Source organism: Malus sylvestris, chromosome 11 (genome assembly GCF_916048215.2).
Source record: "Malus sylvestris chromosome 11, drMalSylv7.2, whole genome shotgun sequence".
Lineage (NCBI taxonomy): Eukaryota > Viridiplantae > Streptophyta > Magnoliopsida > Rosales > Rosaceae > Malus > Malus sylvestris.
Genome location: NC_062270.1, coordinates 3,444,093 through 3,465,914, shown reverse-complemented (window position 1 = coordinate 3,465,914; position 21,822 = coordinate 3,444,093). Strand labels below are relative to the sequence as shown.

At 36.3% G+C, this 21,822-nt stretch overlaps 3 protein-coding genes across 3 annotated transcripts; 1 reads left to right on the top strand and 2 right to left on the bottom strand.

The window, feature by feature from the left end:
• LOC126588432 (subtilisin-like protease SBT5.4) lies at positions 1-5,933 on the bottom strand. Its single transcript, XM_050253517.1, has 11 exons — positions 5,680-5,933; positions 5,469-5,578; positions 5,282-5,379; positions 5,041-5,205; positions 4,142-4,250; positions 2,022-2,571; positions 1,612-1,709; positions 1,294-1,539; positions 1,089-1,203; positions 801-1,014; positions 1-711 (listed from the first exon to the last, which is right to left on the bottom strand). Exons 1-11 carry the CDS (start codon positions 5,878-5,880, stop codon positions 170-172), a joined length of 2,448 nt encoding a protein of 815 aa, XP_050109474.1. The 5' UTR covers positions 5,881-5,933; the 3' UTR covers positions 1-169.
• A 7,673-nt stretch (positions 5,934-13,606) lies between these two features.
• Positions 13,607-16,082, bottom strand: LOC126591293 (BTB/POZ domain-containing protein At1g55760-like). Its single transcript, XM_050256943.1, has 4 exons — positions 15,349-16,082; positions 14,958-15,103; positions 14,632-14,750; positions 13,607-14,452 (listed from the first exon to the last, which is right to left on the bottom strand). Exons 1-4 carry the CDS (start codon positions 15,465-15,467, stop codon positions 13,850-13,852), a joined length of 987 nt encoding a protein of 328 aa, XP_050112900.1. The 5' UTR covers positions 15,468-16,082; the 3' UTR covers positions 13,607-13,849.
• A 3,859-nt stretch (positions 16,083-19,941) lies between these two features.
• Positions 19,942-21,603, top strand: LOC126588612 (D-aminoacyl-tRNA deacylase-like). The gene is made up of 6 exons (XM_050253714.1): positions 19,942-20,223; positions 20,345-20,408; positions 20,769-20,821; positions 20,992-21,047; positions 21,146-21,220; positions 21,332-21,603. The coding sequence occupies exons 1-6, from the start codon at positions 20,068-20,070 to the stop codon at positions 21,375-21,377; spliced, it is 450 nt and encodes a 149-aa protein (XP_050109671.1). The 5' UTR covers positions 19,942-20,067; the 3' UTR covers positions 21,378-21,603.
• The last annotated feature ends 219 nt before the right edge of the window (positions 21,604-21,822 follow it).

The window sequence follows — 21,822 nt, the reverse complement described above, 5'->3', positions numbered from 1 at the left end:
TAACCAACTGAATACTTCAACTTCTTTATTCCCCTTATTTTGCACTGATGTTTTCGATAAGTAAATCTTTTCCGAATGACAGAAAAGACGTTTAAATACATCTTCCTAACCTAAAATTCAGATATCTTGAAGGCTCTAAACAATGATGAACATGAATTGAACTTTTTTATCATCTCTGATAGTGCATGACAACAATAGGACTCCTGACATTGTGCTTCCCATCCGTCCAATTTAACTCTCCAAATACGTAGTCTTCAGGCCCTTGAACCTTAGGCTTCAGAACAACCTTGAACTTCTTCTCTTCGCCACTGTTCTTGAATTGCAAGGTACTAGGCTTAACTGTAACAGAAACTCCCACCGGTTCCTTAATACGAACTACATATGTGCCTGGAGAGCCGACGTTCTTAACCCTTCTAGTCACAGTCACTGGCGTGTCACGGAGATTGGGAACTGTTATAGAAGGATAGTTAAAATCAAAAAGACTATATGCCTTGGAACATTTGTGTGGCTCTTTAGAAAACACTTTGAGCAGCGTTGCATTGTAGCCACGAGCGCATAAGAAGTTTAAGTAATCATCAGTAGTTAGGTCATAAACAAGTCCAGGGTCCATCGCACGGTTTGGTTGAACATGTCCTGCACCATAAGCAAACGGTTTTGCTCTGGCCTTGGATGAGTCCAGCATTGTGCCCTTGCTGTTATCTCGTTTACTTGCTGTAGAAGGAACCAACGAATAAACTTAACCATTCGAACACAAGTGTGACAAAATTATGGTGCCTTAAATCAGAAGGGGAAACTTGTACCGGTGGTCATGATTGCAGATTTAATAGCTGCAGGGCTCCATGTCGGGTGAAGGGTTTTCAAAAGACCGACAATTCCAGATACATGAGGGCACGACATGGAAGTTCCGGATTGTGTATTGAAAGATACACGCCGGTTATCGAACTTCTGACCAGTTGGCCCGGTTGCTTGAGTATAAGCAGCAATTATACTCACTCCTGGCGCTGTGATATCAGGCTGATGTGCAAACAAGAATAAGTTAGATAGACTAATTTGAAGAAGCCTTATACATAATAATTTCAAAGGAATACCTTAAGGATTGACTGCTCAATGGCGTTGGGTCCCCTTGAAGAGAATGAAGCCATAAATGGAGCTGGTTTTGTTCCTTGTTCTGTCTTTACACGATTAATGTAAGCCATAGGATTCCTGATGGATTTTCATTGAATGAGAGGCTAGAAGATTAATCATGAAATTTTCAGGTAAAGAAAACATGAAATGAAAGATCAGGATATGTACTTGGTCGACTTGATGTAGGCAAAGACAGATTTTCCGTCAGAATAATTAACATGTGAAGCTGGAAGCAAGTGAGGATCAGCTATGATTTCATTCCCGCTTAGCTTATCATTAACCAAAATCATTCCAACAGCGCCTGCAAGAATAGCTTGTTGACCCTTGTTGGCTCTTGGATTTTGCCCTCGAACGCAAACCAAAATTTTCCCCTTTGCCTTCTTTTTATCGAGGGTTCCAGGTTTGCAGAGATGGCTGAAGAAGTTCGAGAAGATACAGTTAATGTACATTATGCACGGCATATCATTGAAAATTGATGTTACTCACGCTTCAGAACCAGACGCATTAGCAGCTTTAGCATCGCATGCACTTATCAATGGGTAGAACTTTTTAGCTGGCAAAGCTGTAGAGGAAAGACTTGCTCCCTAGTAACAAACGTTGGAATACTATCAGTACAACGAGAAGAATTTTCGTACTTGTAAAGGATTTCATTTGAAGTACAATGCCTAACAAGAATACGGTAAGGATGTTAAACTGTTCACGTTGTAAATCAATGTGATTTCTCTAGCATTATTCGTGATGATGAACAGACTAACAGCGATTAGGGTTAATTGTTTACACAAAACTGTGTATTTGCACACCGACTACCATATCATGTCATAGATTAAGGTGACCCCTATAGCATTACTCGTTACAATAAACGCACGACTAGCGATTAGGGTGTTAGATTTATATACCTTGAGATGCTTCTTGTTGCCAAGAGTAACATAACTGGAGAACTCGCGATCAATCGTGCTAGCTCCAACTGTGAGCATCCACGGTGACACATTCGACACTGACCCAGGAGTAGGACCTGAATTCCCAGCTGAGCTCACCACGGTAATCCCCTTCTTAACAGCATGGAAGGACCCTATTGCAATCCCATCACTTAAAAACTCCGCAGCTTCACCACCAAGAGACACTGAGAGCACATCAACACCATCATTAATTGCAGCTTCAAATGCGGCCAAGATGTCTGCATCGAAGCACTCGTTGCCATCGATTGGAGGCCAGCATACTTTATACGCAGCCACGCGAGCTTTTGGGGATCCACCCTTTGCAGTGCCATTGCCATTACCGAAAACACTTGCTCTAGGAACAAAATTACCACCTGCCGTTGAAAGGGTGTGTGAGCCATGACCGGCATGGTCACGAGCGTTGGGCTGGATGGACTTGGCTGCAGAGGAGTTAACCGTGGAAGCATACACGGCGTATCCTTTGCTGAAGTACCTTGCTCCGATCAGCTTCCTACATAGGTGTTAATCCAAATTAATTAGCCATTATCACCTAGTTAAACAACAGCATTAACGAAATTAAATAACGATGTGATGTGCATTAAGCAAATGAACAAAACACAGCAACAGATCTAAATATGATAGTAAATAGTAAATAATTGTTTAATTGGATTAGATTAGTTCAAACCCAAACGATTTTGTATGATACAAACATTGCTAGCATAGTTGGTATTACGTCTGCATGTGATGCAAATGTACAAAATAAACAATGATCCAGTTGACTTATTTTCCAGATTTATTGGTTCCAGTTGGCCAAACAAAAGCCTCTAAATGTGGATATAAGTGAGGAAATTGCTTTTCTTGTCATCTACACATTTCCTTTTGATGGCTCCTAAAGCATATTTTTGCCATCACAATTCCAAAATATTCTTGCCTTCCAACCTGGAGAGATTTTGTAGTGTCCCCAAACTATGGGATGATACACTACACGTTATTATACAAGTGGAATAACATTTCAAAAATAAAACTTTCTTAACCTTTTTAATAACATACTAGCATTTGCCTACACACTTCGTGTGTATGAACACATTTTTTTAGAAAATGAGAAGGAGAGAGGGAGAGGAAGAGAGGACGTGGGGAGAGTGAGAGGTTTTTATTTTTGGTTTTATTTATTTATTATTATTATTATTTTTTAATATTTGAGGTATTTTGACATCACATATTGGTGAGATTTCAATAAAAAAAAGTAAAATTTAGATATGGGAAATTACATTATTGCCCATCATTTTTTTAATGTGATATAAGACTAATTTGCCTTTTCCATCATCTTTTGGATGACAAAAAGAATTTTATTAATTAGTAGAAATAATAAATTCTATGTTCCGAGTAGAATGAAAAGTTTTTCCCCAACATGATATGTGATAAATTGCTAAAATATATACAATACTGGAAAAAGAGGTGGGAGACACAACTTTGGGGAACTTTGTACCAAGGACCCACCTTTGTTTTCAAACTTTATATTAAAGTTCGCGTTTTAGATAGATGTAGCCCGACGATTCCCAACGTATGCTATTTCACTTTCAAAAGTCAATTACCCAATCACTTTCCACATGAATGAAAGCTGGTCCTAAGTGGTAGAAACCAACATATTGGTGAGAACCTATCCTACATTAGTCAGGCAAGTGTTTAATAAGTGAAGTGCTAAGAACAGGCGTTCAATTGCACATAGTTTAAACAAGTGCCTAATAAGTGAAATATCAAGGCAGGTCGTTAGCACACACACATTAAATGGGCAAGTATTTAATGGATAACGCTAAGGATAACTACTTGCGTGAATGAGCGATTTCTAGCTGTTTATGCAAAGTGGCATCAACATATATTAGTGGTCATTAGTCGTCCGAGTAAGAGACGGACTTGAGTAAGATTCGATTACACCTTTTGGTATTTTCACCTTACATATCAAGATTCTAAATTAACTGAATATACAAATTGGGACCAATGAACCCACCCTTAAAACGATGTAATCTACTTTAAAAAATGAAGTATCTGAGAAAAAAGAGCAAGAAGTGGAGAAGAGAATGGACCTATTGCAACGAGAACCATCTTTGGTGTCCAGCTGACAGATTCCACGCCATTTAGATGGGATTGGTCCCATCCCTTCAATTCTAAAGCTCTTTGATTCCGGCCAAACACCTATCACAAAACCAATAAAGAAAACATAGCACCCAACAAGAAAATGTCAGAAAGCATGTTTGACAAATGACTAGTGTTGCCCACAAAATAATATGCTATACATAATGGAAAATTACTAGAACGCATGGAGAAAATATGCCAAAGAAAAGAAATATTCACAAATAAAACTAGTTATAAATTTTTTATTCAGGAATAGAACTAAAAGACCTTAAATAGACAATAAATCATATATAAATTATAAATTTTGTATCAATTTCTTGTCTGTTTAGAATATCCTTCCAATTCTATTTTAATTAAAATTCTACAGCCAAATTAATTTGTTCATATTTCCGAGAAAATTCCAATGAGGAAGAAATTAGAAGCACAATCTCGACTGATCTGCATTTCTTACTGCAGTTAATTTCTAAGAAATAAATTCTCTTTTTGTAGTGAAGTAAAACAAAAAAGGAATACATTTGGTTTGTTTATAATTCAGAGAATTTGACTTCAACTTGCAAAATGCTGTAAAATATGAAAGTGGTTTGGTCAAAATCATTATGGTTAGGTCAAAAATCATTTGGGTTGGTAGGGTTTAAAAAAATTATAACATTTGAACCTAAACTATCATACATCACTTCCCTGAACTTTTATATAATATGAAAAACGTTGAACTAATGTGGTTAGGTCAAATACTCATGCAACATTTACTGGTGCAGAAATATATCAAGGAAAGCAAAGAATGTGGTCGATTTTACACTTCAAATAGTACAATTTAACCTAAATTGTAAAGCAACAAAATAATTAAGATTACCAGTATCAAGGTTTCCGATAATTGTATTTGCACCTAACCGTGCCTTCTTCCAAATAGAGCCGGCCCGGATTTCGCCGTTTTCTTCCAATCGAAGAAAATCCCATGAACGAGTTGTGTGTAGTTTTCTTCCTCTGTTTGGAAAAACAGACACAACATTTGGATCCTCTGCAGTTCACAGAAAATGCATTGTGAAAAAAAAGTAACGTAGGAAAGAAAAGGAAGCTGCAAATAGAAATATTACTTGCAATCTGAGCAGCCTCTTCATCATCCAAAATTGCAGCAAAGCCATTGATATTTCTCGTATATGAGTAAAATATTGATTCCTGTGCCCTTTCATTGCTGTTGAACAAATTGGAACAAATGAAAAAAAAAAATCCAACGATATTAGCACGGGGAGAAAATTCAAACCCTACACAGAATGCATATACCTTCCCAAAACTGTTCCAAGAAGATTGTAATGAGAATTTGTCACGCTATCGAGATCGGCGGACAAAGGGTCCAGAACATGAGGACCTGCTCCTAAGTACACAATGTAAGACTGAAACAAAGAAATCATTTCAAGGCCATTAGTGAAATTTGACCAGACCGAAACTTCAAAAACTTAATTCGACGAAATGAAAGAATGCAATGCATGCATACACTTTTGGCAGCATGCGCTGGAATATGAAACAAAGAGATGAGAAGAACTGAGAGAAGAAAAGAAGGGAGAATTGAATTTCCCATCTGCCAATATTTTGTAAAGAGAAGAAGTGTGTGTAGAAAGAGGCTCTTCCTTCTCCTGTTTTTAAAACTCCGTTTTTGCCTGTTTTCGGAAGCAAAAATTGCTTCCTCCTTCTGCATTAATAACGGAAAGTGGTGGGATTTCCTCCAATTTGAAAGTTACCTTTTAAGGGAATTTGAGTAATTTTGGGGAGATATAATTAAAAAAAAACATTGCAAACAGTTTTATTTATTTATTTTATCTGGATGTATGGTTGGATAAGATTTCGAAAATTTTGGTGGAAAAATCAGTGGTCTCAAAAAAGGACAATTGACTATTTTGCAAATAACTATGTTCTCCATTAGTCAAACACTATTTTGCTGGATTATATATGAAGTTTGAGATAGTGATTGAATTTGACAAGAAATTAGTACAAGAAATCAGTAATTAGCATCAATTAATCTACTTTTTTGGGTTTTTTTCCCTGTCATTTGAGGAAACCAAATTAGGTTGTCCATTGTATGGTTTAGCCGAACTGTTGCGAGTTATATATTAGTTAGAGTGTAAATAGTAGTTTTTTGTCCCACATTGGTGAAGTACATATGTAATACAAATTGTAACTCCTATATATACTCCACTTTGGAGATTAATGAATATATTAGAAATTCCCAAATATTGTCATATATATATTTTTGGTATTTACCATGTTTAGTTTAATATTGGTATTTACCATGTTTAGTTCAATATGGCATCAGAGCAATTTGCTCTTAGTGACCTGTGTGCTTTAATTTTGTACCCACATTTTTTCGTGATTTCCTTCCAAAAAAAAAAAAAAAAAGTGAATAGTGTCGCGCAACAGTACAATGCGTGAACAATGGTCTGCTTTGTGAACAATGATCCTCTACAGTGCCGTAAACAGTTATTGCTACAGTGCCATGAATAGTGCTCTGCTACAGTGCCGTGAACAGCTGCTACAGGGTTCTGGTAAATTATTTTCATTCCGCTGCATATCTTTTGTGCATTTATTGTTCGTGATTTTGTTCAATGGCTCAATATAATTATAGTGTTGTTATGCATCTTGGTGGAACAAATAAATGGATAATTGATACTGGGGCCACTGATCATGTGACTAGTGACCCTAGAGTGTTTGATGAGTTATGTGACTATGTTTGTGATCCGTATGTTACTAGTGCAAATAGAGCACATTCCCCTGTGCAGGGTGAATGCACTATCTCTCTGACTCAAACCTTATCATTGGTCCGTGCTTTACTTGTTCCTGATCTTAAGTGCAATCTTTTGTCGGTAGGAAAATTTCTTGATACCTTATATTATTCTGCTCACATCTACCCTACGTATTGTTATTTTCAAGATATTCAAACTTAGAAGATAATTGGTCATGGTAAAAGAATAGGGGGTTTGTACATCTTGACTATGGAGGATACTGTTGTTTATGGTTCAAATAATCACCAAGTTTTAAGTGCTAAAGTGGATGACAAACATCAAATTTGGTTGTGGCATCGACGATTGGGACATCCATCATTCAATTATATGAAACATCTATTTCCTTCTTTGTTTCGCACTTGTAGTGATTCAGAGTTCAAGTGTGAAACATGTGTCATGACTAAGAGTCATCGTGCTTCATTTCCTGTAAGTGATTCTAAAGATCCTTTGCCATTTGATTTGATACATTCTCCCGGCGAAAGTTACTTCTAATGGATTCCGTTGGTTTGCTACTTTTATTGATGATTGTACTCAGTTAACTTGGGTGTTCTTGATGAAGAATAAGAGTGATGTTCCGTTACTTCTTCAAGAATTTTGTACAATGGTGTCTACTTAGTTTCAGACCAAAGTTAAGGTCTTCAGGTCTGATAACAGGGGAGAATATGTGAATCACACTTTGACATGTTTTTTTCGTGATCATGGTATTATTCACCAGACGACTACTCCATTTACACCCTAACAAAGTGGTGTGTCCGAACGGAAGAATCATCAAATAATGGAAGTTGCTCGCTCCTTGATGTTTGATAAATGTGTTCCTAATCATTTGTGGGGTCATGCTGTTTTGGCTGCTGTGTATTTGATCAATCGTGTTCCAAGTAGGGTTCTTGATTTTCAGACACCGTTCGATGTGCTACAAAAACATGTTTCTCTTGTTTCTGTATCAAAGCTTCCTCCGAAAGTATTTGGGTGTATTGCGTATGTGCATGTCTACTCTAATCAGCGGAGTAAACTTGATGCATGTGCTCTCTGGTGTGTCTTTATTGGGTATGCTAACAATCAAAAAGGCTATAAATGTTATCATCTTCCGACTCAAAAAACTTATATTACCATGGATGTCACCTTCCATGAAGAAGTTTCGTATTTTGTGAAGCCCTCTTCCGACTCTCCACTTCAGGGGGAGAGTGGGAGTGAAGTGCAGATTTGAAGAGATGGTATGGATGATGTGTTACAGGCAGAGTTGGGAACAGAATCTATTATGTTGCGTGATACTGATCAGTCGACTACAGATAGTGATCGGTCACCTGTTATTCCCAGAACTATTTCTACTGACGATAGATCAGATGTGCCTAGCGAGTTGCCTGTTAGTATGTCTGACGAATTACCTTCTAATGATCGGTTGCCTGCTGCTGATATGTCTAACCAGTTGCCTGATGATGGTTCATCCAGTGATGATTCTTATAACAGTTTGGTACAAGATGATGGCATACATGAGGTAAATTCTGACGATTCTTCTACTTATCAGTTGCCTCCACGAGCTAATCGTGGAAAACCTAAAGTACAATATGAGCCTAATATGCATGCCAAATCCAAATATCCTATCAACAATTATGTGTCTACTCATCGTTTATCCAAACCATATGCATCTTACATATGTCAGCTATCTAATGTATCAATTCCAACAAAATTGTAAGATGCTTTGTCTGACCCTAAGTGGGTTAATGCCATGCAAGTTGAGATGAAAGCTTTGGAAAAGAATTCTACCTAGGATTTGGTTCCTTTACCAAACGGAAAAAAAGTCGTTGGATGTAGATGAGTGTTTACTATTAAGCACAAAGCAGATGGTTATATTGACCGGTATAAAGCTAGATTAGTTGCTAAGGGTTATACTCAAACCTATGGGGTGGACTATCAGGAGACATTTGCTCCTGTTGCCAAACTTAATATTGTGCGTGTTCTTCTGTCCTTAGCAGCAAACCAGGATTGGCCTCTGTTGCAGTTTGATGTTAAGAATGCTTTCCTTCATGGTGATCTTAAGGAGGAAGTGTATATGGATCTCTCACCTGGTATTGGAACATCTCCTGGAAAAGGTGTTGTATACAGGTTACGAAAGGCTTTGTATGGTTTGAAACAATCTCCTAGAGCGTGGTTTGGGAGGTTTACAAGTTCAATGAAGAAGTTTGGGTATATCCAAAGTCATTCAGATCATACTTTGTTTCTAAAGCGACAAAATGGTAAGCTAACTGCATTGATTATTTATGTTGATGACATGATAGTGACTGGTGATGATCAGAAGGAGATACAACGTCTTTAAAAGTACCTAGCTACTGAGTTTGAGATGAAAGAATTGGGTGAATGGAAGTATTTTCTTGGAATCGAGGTTGCACGATCCAAGCATGGTATTTTTCTGTCTCAACGGAAATATGTTCTTGATTTGTTAGCTGAAACATGTATGTTAGATTGCAAACCTGTTGATACTCCGATTGAGCAGAATCATTGTCTGGGTTTATTTCCAGATCAAGTTCCTACTCATAAGGAGCGGTATCAGAGGCTTGTGGGGAGATTAATTTATTTGTCTCACACTTGTCCTGACATTGCTTATGCAGTTAGTGTGGTAAGTCAGTTTATGCACTCTCATAGTGAAGCTCATATGGGTGCAGTAACCCGTATTTTGAGGTACTTGAAGATGGCTCCTGGCAGAGGCCTATTTTTCTCCAAGAATGGTCATTTGAATGTCAAAGGGTATACAGATGCAGATTGGGCAGGTTCTATCACTGATCGGCGATCTACATCTGGATATTTTACGTTTATGGGTGGTAATTTAGTTACTTGGAGAAGTAAGAAACAAAACGTGGTGGCTAGGTCAAGTGCAGAAGCTGAGTTTCGTGGTATGTCGCATGGTGTATGTGAGTTGTTGTGGTTGAAAAAATTGTTGAGAGATCTTGAGTTTAAACCCAAAGGTGCTATGAAACTTCATTGTGATAACAAGACTGCTATTGAGATTGCTCATAATCTAGTGCAACATGATCGAACAAAACATGTGGAGATTGATCGACATTTAATTAAGGAAAAATTGGATGCTGAAATTATTATGTTTCCGTTTGTGAGATCTGAAGATCAACTTGCTGATGCTCTTACTAAGGCTGTGTCTAATAGTGTGTTTTCCAACTCGCTTTACAAGTTGGGCATGCGTGACATCTTTGCACCAACTTGAGGGGGAGTGTTGCGAGTTATATATTAGTTAGAGTGTAAATAGTAGTTTATTGTCACATATTGGTGAAATATATATGTAATACCAATTATAACTCCTATATATACTCCACTTTGGAGATTAATGAATATATTAGAAATTCCCAAATATTGTCATATATATATTTTTGGTATTTACCATGTTTAGTTCAATACGAACTCCCCCTCCTTTTAATGTAAGAATGTAAAAATATTGATGTACTAAAAAAAAAAACACAACTTCTGCTTTGGGGAATGCAAACCTTCAACTAGGTTTGCCAAAATAGATAAAAACGTCTTCATCATTCTGATATAAGGATAAAGTAGTCCAGTTTTAGATAAATGAGAGTTTATGATTGCTGCATGACACGTCATGAGGCTCTCAAGGATCCTCTTGAACATTAGAAATTTAGAATTTAGACTAGCTCTTTTTTTTTTTTTTTTTTTTTTGAAAAGCAATGATAAAATTTCATTTTAAAAAAGAAAGTTTTAACAAAACATTTTCGGTACTGTTCACTTTTAATGAAAAATCACATTTATACATTTTTTTGATCCTATTCACTATACATTTAAAAAAGGCTTTTCATTAAAAGGAAATTTTTTTAAACTTTTCATTAGTTTTCCTTTTAAAAAAAAGTTTAGATTACACCATACAAGCATAAGGAGGGACACGAAATAGCCCTCACACAAATCAACCTTAACATTCAATTAAAATAAATTCGCCGAAAAGTCGGGAGGTTCCTTTTAATTTAATCTAACAAGACGATCTAGCAAGAGAACAATTAGACTAGCCTTTTGATTTAGTTTTATGTACACGTTTTATGGGTGTTAGGTTGAGCTAAATTACTCCCAATTTTGTTAAAGGTGTCTTGAGAAAACTTAGCTTTTCCTCTATTTTCTTCAACTTGACTTATTTATTGACACAGTTGTTTTTTAAAGGGTATAAATTCATAGAAAGGTAATTTAGAGCCACTATTATTAGTGGATATAAAATCTACAAGATTAAATTGATTAATTAATATGAGACTAGAAATCTAAAGTCTATACCGTAAACAAACAATTGTGTCAATAAATGGGATCAATGTTGAAGAAAATTGAGCAAGTTGTGTGATGATTTGATGCATAGTTCAATTGAATATCTGTGATAAAAAAATTTAAGTAAACGTGAGATTTTCTCAATATATCATGTCTTTAAAAAATAAAAGAGATCATATACAGAGAAAGACTGTTTAGTGAAATGTCTTGCACTGACCCACTTGGATGACCTGTAGGTTATTTTAACCAACGAACATCTAAACCCTTTCACCATTTTTCAGACCAAAATGATCTCCCATGTTCGACCCTATACTAATATATATCTTTAACCCTTTTACAGTTTTCATCTTTTCATATATATTTTTTTAAGGAAAGCTAATGAAAAATACTTGAAACTTTTGAGTTTTAACGATAAGAACTTTTACAGTTTTCATCTTTTCATATATATATTTTCTAAGGAAAGCTAATGAAAGATGCTTGAAAACTTTGAGTTTTAACAATAAGGACAAAATAAATGGTAAAGTGAATAATACTAGGATTGACTTTTTAGTGTAAAAATGTGGTTTTTCGTTAAAGTGAACAGTACCGGGAGCTTTTCGTTAAAATTCCTTTTTTTTTTAATACAATAATATATTTACACTAAGAGATGGGAAGAACAAATCAGTATCTAATTCGCAATTCGTAAAATCCGAACCTAAGATTTCTTACTTATAAATAAAGAAAAAATACTACTAGACCATAGTATTAAGTGACTCGTTCTCATACTAATGTTTTTTATTTATTTTGAATATAAAAAAGGTTTGCCTATTACATGTTCCAAATGCTGCATAGCTTATGGGTTGCGGGACGCTAAAACTTGGCAGAACGTAGAAAACAATGCTTTCAAGCTTTTCTAGCCTTCAGTAACCTTCTTGCTTTAACATGTGGCCATAACTCCAAGCCTCCCCTCAAAGGAGAACCTAACACATTGACGTTTGTCTGCTGCTAAGGAATCTATTTCTTTTTTTGTTCCTATTGAGAAGTCTATTTTATTAGGGTGGGAACTTATAGTTTTCCAACTAGTAAAATGATCATATTATTTCACATCCTATTTTGTAGGATGAGACCCTTCATTCACCAAAATGGTAAACAGAAAGGAAAAGAAACAAAGGCAACAATAAAACTTTAAAATCATGATGCAAATGATGACAAATTCAAACACGACACATTATAAAATATAACATTTGATGTATACAATATTGTTTAACTGATATTAGTATTATTTGACAAAAAAAAACTGATATTAGTATTACTAATTGATAGTTTTCTCATTTTTCTTATGAATAGTCTGAGTTGTATGATTGTTTTTATATCTTCATACATGTTGTTGATTAACTGAGTTGACATAAACACGGCATATATGTAAATAAATAAACTAGAACACGACCTATTGACACCTTTCTCCATTTCTCTTTGTAATAATTTGGGCTGGATGTTAGAAGAGTTCATTATTGAGTTTGTACTGGCCTTATAGATAGATATATTTGAAGGCTCCAAGCGCCCAAAAAGTCCACTTTATCATGTAGCCCACCCCAAAAATCAAAAAGAGAATAAAAGGATCGTCCTAATATATTCTTTCCATATTCTCTCCATGAGCAAATGCATATAAACAGCAGCTCCCAGAAGGTGTTCTTCTGTCATGGTTTGCTAGCAATAATTCAAGCTCTCATTTTTATGCATCCCTTACTTTACATCAACGTTAGAAAGAAGAAGGGAGAACCCCAAATGAGAGCTTCTCTCCAAGGTAAGCAACTTTGCTTTGAAACTTGCCCAGTTGCCCTTGTGGTTGCTTTGCTCATGCTGAGTTTTAAGACTTGAGTAAAAAGGAGAATTTCTATACTATTCTGTCTTCATTACTTTCCTTAGCGTTACATTAATGATTTCCTTAGCGTTACATTAATGACATGATTACTAATCCTTAGTCCTGGGTGAGGAGAAATCGGATTGAGGAAGAGTTGGATTGAGTTGTCGGACTCTGAATTCACATTGATGTTGCTTACTAAACTATCTGATATCAGAGTAGGAATATGTTCGCATTTTATGCAGCAAACAAATGTTTGTCTCTTTTTTTTGGTGAAAACTAATATTGATGCCATAAATTGTATATGCTTACTTTCGCCCCCATTGAATACAGTTTCGACCATATTGTTTGACATTGGTCGATATCATTTCATATAGTTGGATTGCATTTTGTTAAAATTTGGATGAAATCTTTGTTCTAGGTTCTTGTTCAATTGATCCCGAATAGATTGAAAACATGGTGAAGTAATTTCAGTATGCACATATCAACTCACTTGGCCCCAGTTATCTGGAAAAAAAAAAAAAAAAAACAGGAACAGAACAAGATATAAATCATTCAAATTTCATTGTTGAATCCAAGAATTTATGTTTCTGTAACACGGATGACGACTCCTATGTCATCAGTTCAGAGCCAATATATACGTACATGAAGACATAAAAAAAATTCAATCTGCACTAAAGAATCATCATGACAACAAATCCTGGACACTAATTTTACTAGCAATCCACATATTCATAGGTAGGACAGATATGAAGCCACGCTTATGACTTCTTTAATTTTTGCAGACTTCAGAAACCTTTCCAGGCACCAAGAACTTCGCCGAAGACTTCTGCTATCAAGTCCCTGTCTGCGCATATCAAGAAAGCATTGAAATCATCTCGGATGTCATATATCTTCCCAAACTTCACAAGATACCGCATGCAGCTGGTTTTCAATTGAGGCAACTGGTATAGAGATGCATTTTGGAGCCTTTCGAGCACATTCTTTGTATCAATGTCATCCAAAAGACTTTCATGGCAGACGGCTTTCAGGTCAGAGATGTCGTACTTATCAGCAGCATGGAGAAGTGCCAGTCTGTGGGTCAGAAATTCTTCATGTCCGATGTTTCCATAAATGTAATTAAGAAAAGCCTGACAAGTGTCAATTGACATATCGGAGATGTTTATGGTAGACAGTTCTTTCTCTTTGAGGTCATGTGAAAACATGCTCCGGAAAACAGGTGATCTAGCAGCAAGAATCGCCCGGTGAGCTCCGATGCTTCCATCAGACACGTTAATCATGATATCCGTGTGGATGCCTTCTGTTAACATTCGACTCAGGGACGCAAGAGCAGTTGCATTTGATTGCTTTTGCGTTGATCCTCCAGCCCAAATGGAGCAAGGTTCTCCACCCTATACATGTAATGGCAAAATCATTGTCAAATTAGGAACGGTAAAACCAGCACCTACACTTTTGCTTACCCTAACCGATCAGTTCCGTAAGAACAACGTGATTTTGTTGGCTCTATGCAAATTTCATCAATGTTGTATTAACAAAAAAATTGGAAGAGATCAGCAATAAAGATGCTTACCTCTCCGGACGCAGTCTTCAAATCACGGAATTCAACGTCGATGATGAATTTTCCAGTTAAGGGAACCTCAATAGCCCAAACAAAATCATCATTGCTTTTGAGCTTTTTGTTTGTAACTTCTAAAACATACGTAACAAAGATAGAGTCTATTAAAAAACCGAAAAAGAACAATATCTTAAAAGCCGGCATTAGAGTTAATCCTCACAGAAATTCTCTCGGTAGAGAACGGACATGCATCGATATTGTATCTACACACTGATAACATGCTGCTACGTTTTGGTGACAATAATATCGACACATTGTGGATAACATATCTATTCCATTACCTGGATGAGTTAAGGCCTTTCGATCACCAACAGAACACACCACTCGAATAATAAACGAAGCAATCGGCGGATTCTCTCTCGTGAAATTCGATATCTCTGGATACAATTTAACAAACAACACTCTGTTCTTCTCCACAGATAAGTGCCTTCATTTCAAACCCAAAAAAAAAAACAAAAAAATAAGTAGGAAAAAAAAGGTTAAAAATTATTCAATCCCAGAAAATATACAAACCAAAATTCCCAGCTACCAATCAGATTATCATATATATGATTGAAAGATTAAAGGGTAATTCTTGATTAAGGTTCTTAATCAATTATTTGAATTAAATCGAGGAAATTGGTAAAGAAAATGAAAACTTGAAGAAAAAAATGGAGGAAATTTATGACTGACCAATTCCACTTGCCAATCTTGAAAGGATCGGACTTTCGGTATGTGCAGGAAGACAAGTTGTCGATTCTCCATTGGGCGAGGCGCGACGTGGTTTCGACTCTGTAAGCTGAATCGCTCATCCTATTAGCAGCAGAGAAAGCCAGAGCCGTCGTGATTTCATGGATGCAGTCGAAAATACCCTCCAACAGATGCTCTCCCGGCTTTCCCAGGTTGACAATTCCCACAATGCTGGCTACTTCTCATTAGCATGTGCCACGAACCCAAAACGACACCGTTCTGGTCTCTCTCTCCCTCTGTCTCTCCCACTGATTGACTCTGTTTTTTCCTCTGTTTCTACTGTATCAGTGTGAAAAATTTCAAAATTTTCAGGAGAAGATAAAGTTTTTTTGGATATGGGTTTTAATCTTTGTTATTTAAATCTCCTGAGGTTGCGATTTTTCAATGGTTTCTGGCACGCAAGCTTTGCTTTGGTTGTTTCTTACGCCATTGATAGTGAAGCTTTGTTTTGGAAGAGAGAGAGAGAGAGAGGGAGGGAGGGAGGGAGAGGGAATGGGGCAGGGGCCTATAGAGAGGGAGAGGTGCTTCTCGTGTATGGGGGTGGTTTGTTGGATTACAAACTGGTTGAGGAGAGGATGTGATGGGTTATGTGCGTGGGTGTGGGGTTTTTTTTTTTAATTAAGCAAACAAGCTTGGATTCTTGGTTTGTTTGCATGGGTGTTTGGTGCTTTGAAGCAAAGCATCTTATACTTTTGAGTAATGTCCTAGCTTATTTATTGTTATGTCGATGTTTGACAAAACTTGCAATTTGAAAACACTTTCGAGAGCACTAGGGTTTTTCATAAAAAATTCAAAGTGTTTATGATAAAAGCACTTACAGTGTAGGTACAAATATTATATAAATAACTCTTTTTCCTAAACTTTCTTTTATTGTGTGCGAGCCATTTGTCATGACGATCATTTTGACCGGATATCTATACTATTTGGAAGAGAATATGTTTTTGTAAATTAAGACGTCAAGAAAAGGATAAGTGTCTAGAATAGTAATGATTTGGTAGTTTCATTTTGTAAGCTTCTGGCTATGTATTTTTAGGATGTTTAGCTCATCACCTCAGGTATGTTAGCTCTGTGGTGACTTTGAAGTTAAAACTCATGAGTCACAAATCACAATTTACAAGTATATTATTATTGGTAGTCTCATTATATCCAAAAGGAAAAAAGGAAAAGGAAAAGGACGTGCAAACTAATAGGCAAATCCAATGGAATTTATGCCTACACTTTAAATTATTTGATGGTACCACACGCCATCAGCCATTAAATCTTTTGGACCATATCCTGAATACTGATATCTACTTACTAATGTAATTGAACATGATTTACTTAATAAAATAGAGTACAATTTTCTCCCTTTCAAATCTCTTCTTCCCTTCTCCCCTCAACTTCTATCTCACTTTTATCTTTTTCTCTCTCTAAAAAAAAGTCAACACTAGATGTTGATATGACTTAATTGTGACCGTTCGAATAGGAGGGGTGTGAGAATGTGACGATTCATTCTCAACACGCCCCTTCACATGTGATAAATTTTCAAACCTAACACGCATATAACACAACTCGAGTAACGTGGAACGCGTGTGGCCGTTGGGTTTCACACATGAAATAACCTAGTTGGTTCTGATACTATGAAGAAAGTTAAGGTTTCACTATAAAACTAATTTGCGATATGGAAAGAGAATCCTGATAAAATAAAGTAAAAACAATTGATAGTTTTCTTGTAGGGAGAGAACATTAGAAAGATAATTAAGAGAGGGAGAAAGCAAAGTGGGGGTGGGGGCATCGATTAGGAAGGGTTGGAATCTTGGGTTCGTTTGTTTCCTCTTGTTATATTATTAGGAAATGAAAATTCTTTGATTGGAAGCTTGGGCATACAATATAAGTCGACAAGAAAGGTATCTTTGTGTGGGACATATAAACTCGAATCCTTATAAAGCATCCCAATATTGCAAGTAACTTGGCTTATTAATCCATCTTTCCTCTATGTAAAATAAGGCACACACACTATGCATGCTAGTGGGATGAATCATGAGCCACATACGTAGGCAACAGACCAAATTGGTGGATTAACACCAAAAGTTAATTGTATATGTAGGACACTCAATTGGGATTATAGACTAGTTGATGATTTTTTCACAGAAAACGAAAATTGGGTTGTTTTTACAACGAAAGTTGGGTTGTTTTTACTTGTTTGGGTTGAGAAATGTGAACAAGTTGGAAATTGACATATATGATGGGGGCGGATTAGTAGAGGGGGTGTCACGTCTCGGATTCGGAATTGATGCAAAATAACTTCGTGTCTGGTGCGTGAAACATTCTCTCGCACACCGGGTTCGAGTTATCCCGCTCAAATAGGGTTTTCATTATTTGCCCAACTACGAGGCTAACTAAGGGCAGAATGTTTGATAAAGTGCGTTAAATAGGTTGTGTAAACAAGCAGTTGCGAAGTTGAGTAATGTGAACTTTCTTTTTCTGTAAAAATATATGATCGTTTCTTCATCTTGTTCTTGTAAAGAAAAATCTTGAATCTGCATCGTTCATCATGTGTCTCTCACACATGAATTATGTATGCAAGTAGATCTCATATCTTTGAGAAATGTAACGTGATCAAAAGAGGTACATATTTTTTGCAACTTACATTACCTTTGAAGATTTGATATATATGGGTAATGATGGTGAGCATGGACTGAGTCCATCTTCTAGAATGAGGCATAATTACCCTACCATGTCTATTACCATATGATAGATACATTGACTGCCCTTTGATCATCTTCATACCATCCGATAGATGAAGATAGATGAAAATTTAGAAAAATTTGTGAAAGGTAAAAATGGGTGCGCGATTGCATCTGATTGTGAGCAACCAATACTAGAATTTGCTTAGTAACCAGTAAAGGGCAACGGGATAAAGGTGGTTAAAGCTAAATTTGATTTAATGATTTTATGAATTCTAAGCTTAGTAGAGTGAGTTTGTAACTAAGCAGAACATTAAAATGATTAGTATTAGGCGAAACACCTAGTCACAATTAGTAGTAGCTAATAAACATTTGATATCGAAAAGTTTCTACTTAATTATATAGATAATGGTAGGTATAGGGTAGCTATAATTTGCATCCATGTGACTACAAGGTTCTATGAAATTTCGAGTTCCCATATACAGATTCTGTTGAAGCTTACAAGTTAGCTAGATATCCTAATATAAGACCATGTAATCAACAAACCTTCTACGCATGCATATTCTATACATTCTTTTATTTGAATATTGTTTATGTTTCTCTAATTCTAAATAAACACTTTAGTTTATTGAAGGAGATCTAGTGACCCTTTTGTCTTGAGTTCATAATTAAATTAAATCATAACTAATAGAAGTCCAAATAATAGTTCTTTCTTTCCTGGGCGTTGATTGTATGGAGATGATCAAACAAGTTACAGAAAACTGAAAGAGACATTTGCCTACATGATAACATTGAGAAAGACAATTGGGACATGGCACCCCTACGGACCTGTATGTCAAAGTTTGAATCTTTGAATGGTAGTTGTCACAGGGGAAGATGGTAACTTTGTAACGCATTATACTATTTTTTTTTTAAATTTATTTATTGAAAATGATTCTAATGAAACTTCAATATAAGCAAAACTGAAGAGTAAAACATAAAGAAAGTAGCTATAATAAACATATTTTACAAAAATGATCATTTTTTAGTAAGAACAATATATTATTCATATATTGATGACAGACTACACAACAATTATATAACGACGAAATAATAAACACTAATCATTCTCTATAATAAAATATAAAAATTATATCTATTGTGTGGCTAACACTAACGAGGCAAATAATACTGGTTTCGGTCAGCAAACACTAACGAGGCAAACGGCGGCTGCTGCTTCATGCTTATGTGATTGGCACTAGGGTAAGCCATCAAACCAGTGCATATGGACCAAACAACACACACCAAACCTTCTGCTCCAATTTTTTATTTTTTTTTTAGTTTGACATATGACTCTCCGTACATTACTCCAATTTTTTTAGTATGTTACTTTTGTAGGTAAATTATTATTACTTCACTAACTAAGGTTGTAAATGAAATTAGCTAGCCGAATCGAGTACCAAGATGTTCAAGCTGATTATGAAATTACACCAAACTAGGGGTGGGTTCAAAAAACCGAAAACCGAAAAAAACCGAAAACCAAACCGGACCGAAGCCGAAAAAAACCGAACCGAAAAAAAAACCGAACCGAAACTCTCAAACCGAACCGAACCGAATCTGTTCAGTTCGGTTTCGGTTTTTGAGGTTCGAAAACCGAACCGAACTGAACCGAACCGATATATATATTTAATTATTTTTTTCAATGTTTATAAATAGTTTAGTCATACAATTATAACAAAACAGAACTTGTTGTGAAGTTGGTTAGTGAAACTTTCCAAGCTGGTGGAGCGCATGGGTTCGAACCCTCTTCACGCCCCCCGGATTTTGGGATTTTTTTTAATTTTTATAATCAAATCAATAAAACCCTAGCAGCCACACTTTTTCTATTTGTCACTCCCCTCATCTCTCTCTGCGCAGCCACACCTCCAGACTTACTCCATGCCTCCAATTTCTCCCTCTTCTCTCTCTCGTCCCCTCTTCTCTCTCAGTCCTCCCTCAAGCTCCAGCACCGATCCCCATGGCTGCGATCGGAATCCCTCATCTGCGTGAAGGCGAGGCTGGGGCGCAAGGCGGGAAGCCGGGTTGGGCTGCGCCGCCGAGCCCCCGCATTGGACCCTGGCTCAGGCACCTGAGGAAGCTTGCCCAAGCCCACAACATGGTTCCTGAGTTCGAGGTTTCCTTCTCACTCTCTTGATCTCCGTTTTTAATGCTCGTCATCTGTTTGTGTAAATGTGTGTGTGTGGGTCTGAGTCTGTGTGTTCATAATTTATACCGTTGTGTATGTTTGAATGTAGATTACATTGGAGGGTACGCATCATGGACCGGTAACGAATACGCCCACTATGTTCGTAGAGATTGGTGAGTTTTTGATGAACCCCGTTGCTCTTATGCTGTTCATTCTGGAATTACATTGCATGATGCTATTTGTTCTTTTTGTTGGAAGGGAAAATTATACATATTTCCATTGCGCGGCATGAATTCTTACTTTCCTCCAATGCGTTTTTAGTAATGTTATGAACATTTTTTTTATACCTTTTGATGATCAGTTCGTAGAATTGATTTATTTCGTTCAAAGGGTAAAGTTTACTGCTTCTGCTATTTCTATTGTTGTAACTGCTCGGTCTGAAGTTTCGGCATATGACATGGTTTTTCGTATTTTTTACCATGCACTTGAGGGTTTCTTTGTTTTTTTTTATTTGTTCCTTCTGGTTGATATAGGCAGTACAGATGAGCACTGGAAAAGGCAGGATGCAGCACAAGTTATTGCTCTAGTTAAGTACACAGTTAACCATTTCAATCATTTGAGCAAGAGTCATTGATACGTCCTATTGTTGAATAAATACTTTCCTCTTCGTAATGTTTCTAGTTTTCCCTGATCTTAAAAAAATAATAGAATAAACAACTCATGAGAGTAAATTGGTGGCAATTTCTGTTCTTGCAGTTGGTTTGGGAAGGACTTGGGCTTGGAGGAGGAGCTGCTGTTGGAAACTGGAACGGGTATATTGATTTTCTTGAAAAGCTCATGTCTTTGTTTGCAATTTTAACCAAAGTTTGATGCTTCTCTAACTTCATTTTCTATATTATTGGCGATCTAGGGAGAAGGATAAGAATAAAATTCTTCTTGGATTAGGTGGTGGACATTATGCTCCTCGGCATATGGATATAGTCCTGTAAGTTATAGCATTTTACAGTTTGCTCATATCCAGCTTTATTCTTTGTTTCCTTCTTTGCACGCTTGCTTTACATCATGTTCTTTTTTTTTTTTTTTTATTTGTATGTAGAAATGGCAAGGGAAAGCTCAAAGAAAGGTGCTATGTTGCCTCCTAGACCGCCTATGCGTTGAGCTTGAGCTTGAAGACCTGGAAGATTTTATTTGTGCAAAACATGAAGTGATGAAACCTTGAAGGTTTATTTGACTTGTGTGATGTTTAAATTTGGACTTTTTGAAGACTTAAACTTTGATGTTTAATTTGGACTTTTTGAAGACTTAAACTTGATTGATGATTGATTCTATTTCTAGTTGGACTTTAAATGTTTATTTTCATTTTTTGAAGACTTTTAGTTTTATGAGACTTTATGTTTTTAGATTAATTAGTAAGTAGTAACTTCCCTCATGAATATTGAAAAACCGTCCTGGAGAGATGGAAACATGTCATATTTTCTATTTCTATCTTATGTTGTGGTTGTTTTGCATTTTTTGGAGGAAAAAAAAAAAAAAAAAAAAACCGAAAAAAAACCGAACCCGAACCGAAAAAACCGAACCGAAAAAAAA

What these genes read in the sequence shown, in the direction of transcription:
- LOC126588432 (XM_050253517.1), bottom strand. Translation starts at nt 5,880, where the DNA reads ATGCAGAAGGAGGAAGCAATTTTTGCTTCCGAAAACAGGCAAAAACGG. An exon ending in CAGCGCATGCTGCCAAAAGT is followed by an intron (nt 5,579 to 5,679) that starts GTATGCATGCAT and finishes TCTTTGTTTCAG; the next exon opens with TCTTACATTGTGTACTTAGG. An exon ending in CTTGGAACAGTTTTGGGAAG is followed by an intron (nt 5,380 to 5,468) that starts GTATATGCATTC and finishes TTTGTTCAACAG; the next exon opens with CAATGAAAGGGCACAGGAAT.
- LOC126591293 (XM_050256943.1), bottom strand. Translation starts at nt 15,467, where the DNA reads ATGAGCGATTCAGCTTACAGAGTCGAAACCACGTCGCGCCTCGCCCAA. An exon ending in AAGATTGGCAAGTGGAATTG is followed by an intron (nt 15,104 to 15,348) that starts GTCAGTCATAAA and finishes TTTGAAATGAAG; the next exon opens with GCACTTATCTGTGGAGAAGA. An exon ending in AAAGGCCTTAACTCATCCAG is followed by an intron (nt 14,751 to 14,957) that starts GTAATGGAATAG and finishes CGTATGTTTTAG; the next exon opens with AAGTTACAAACAAAAAGCTC.
- LOC126588612 (XM_050253714.1), top strand. Translation starts at nt 20,068, where the DNA reads ATGGCTGCGATCGGAATCCCTCATCTGCGTGAAGGCGAGGCTGGGGCG. An exon ending in CACTATGTTCGTAGAGATTG is followed by an intron (nt 20,409 to 20,768) that starts GTGAGTTTTTGA and finishes TGGTTGATATAG; the next exon opens with GCAGTACAGATGAGCACTGG. An exon ending in CAGCACAAGTTATTGCTCTA is followed by an intron (nt 20,822 to 20,991) that starts GTTAAGTACACA and finishes CTGTTCTTGCAG; the next exon opens with TTGGTTTGGGAAGGACTTGG.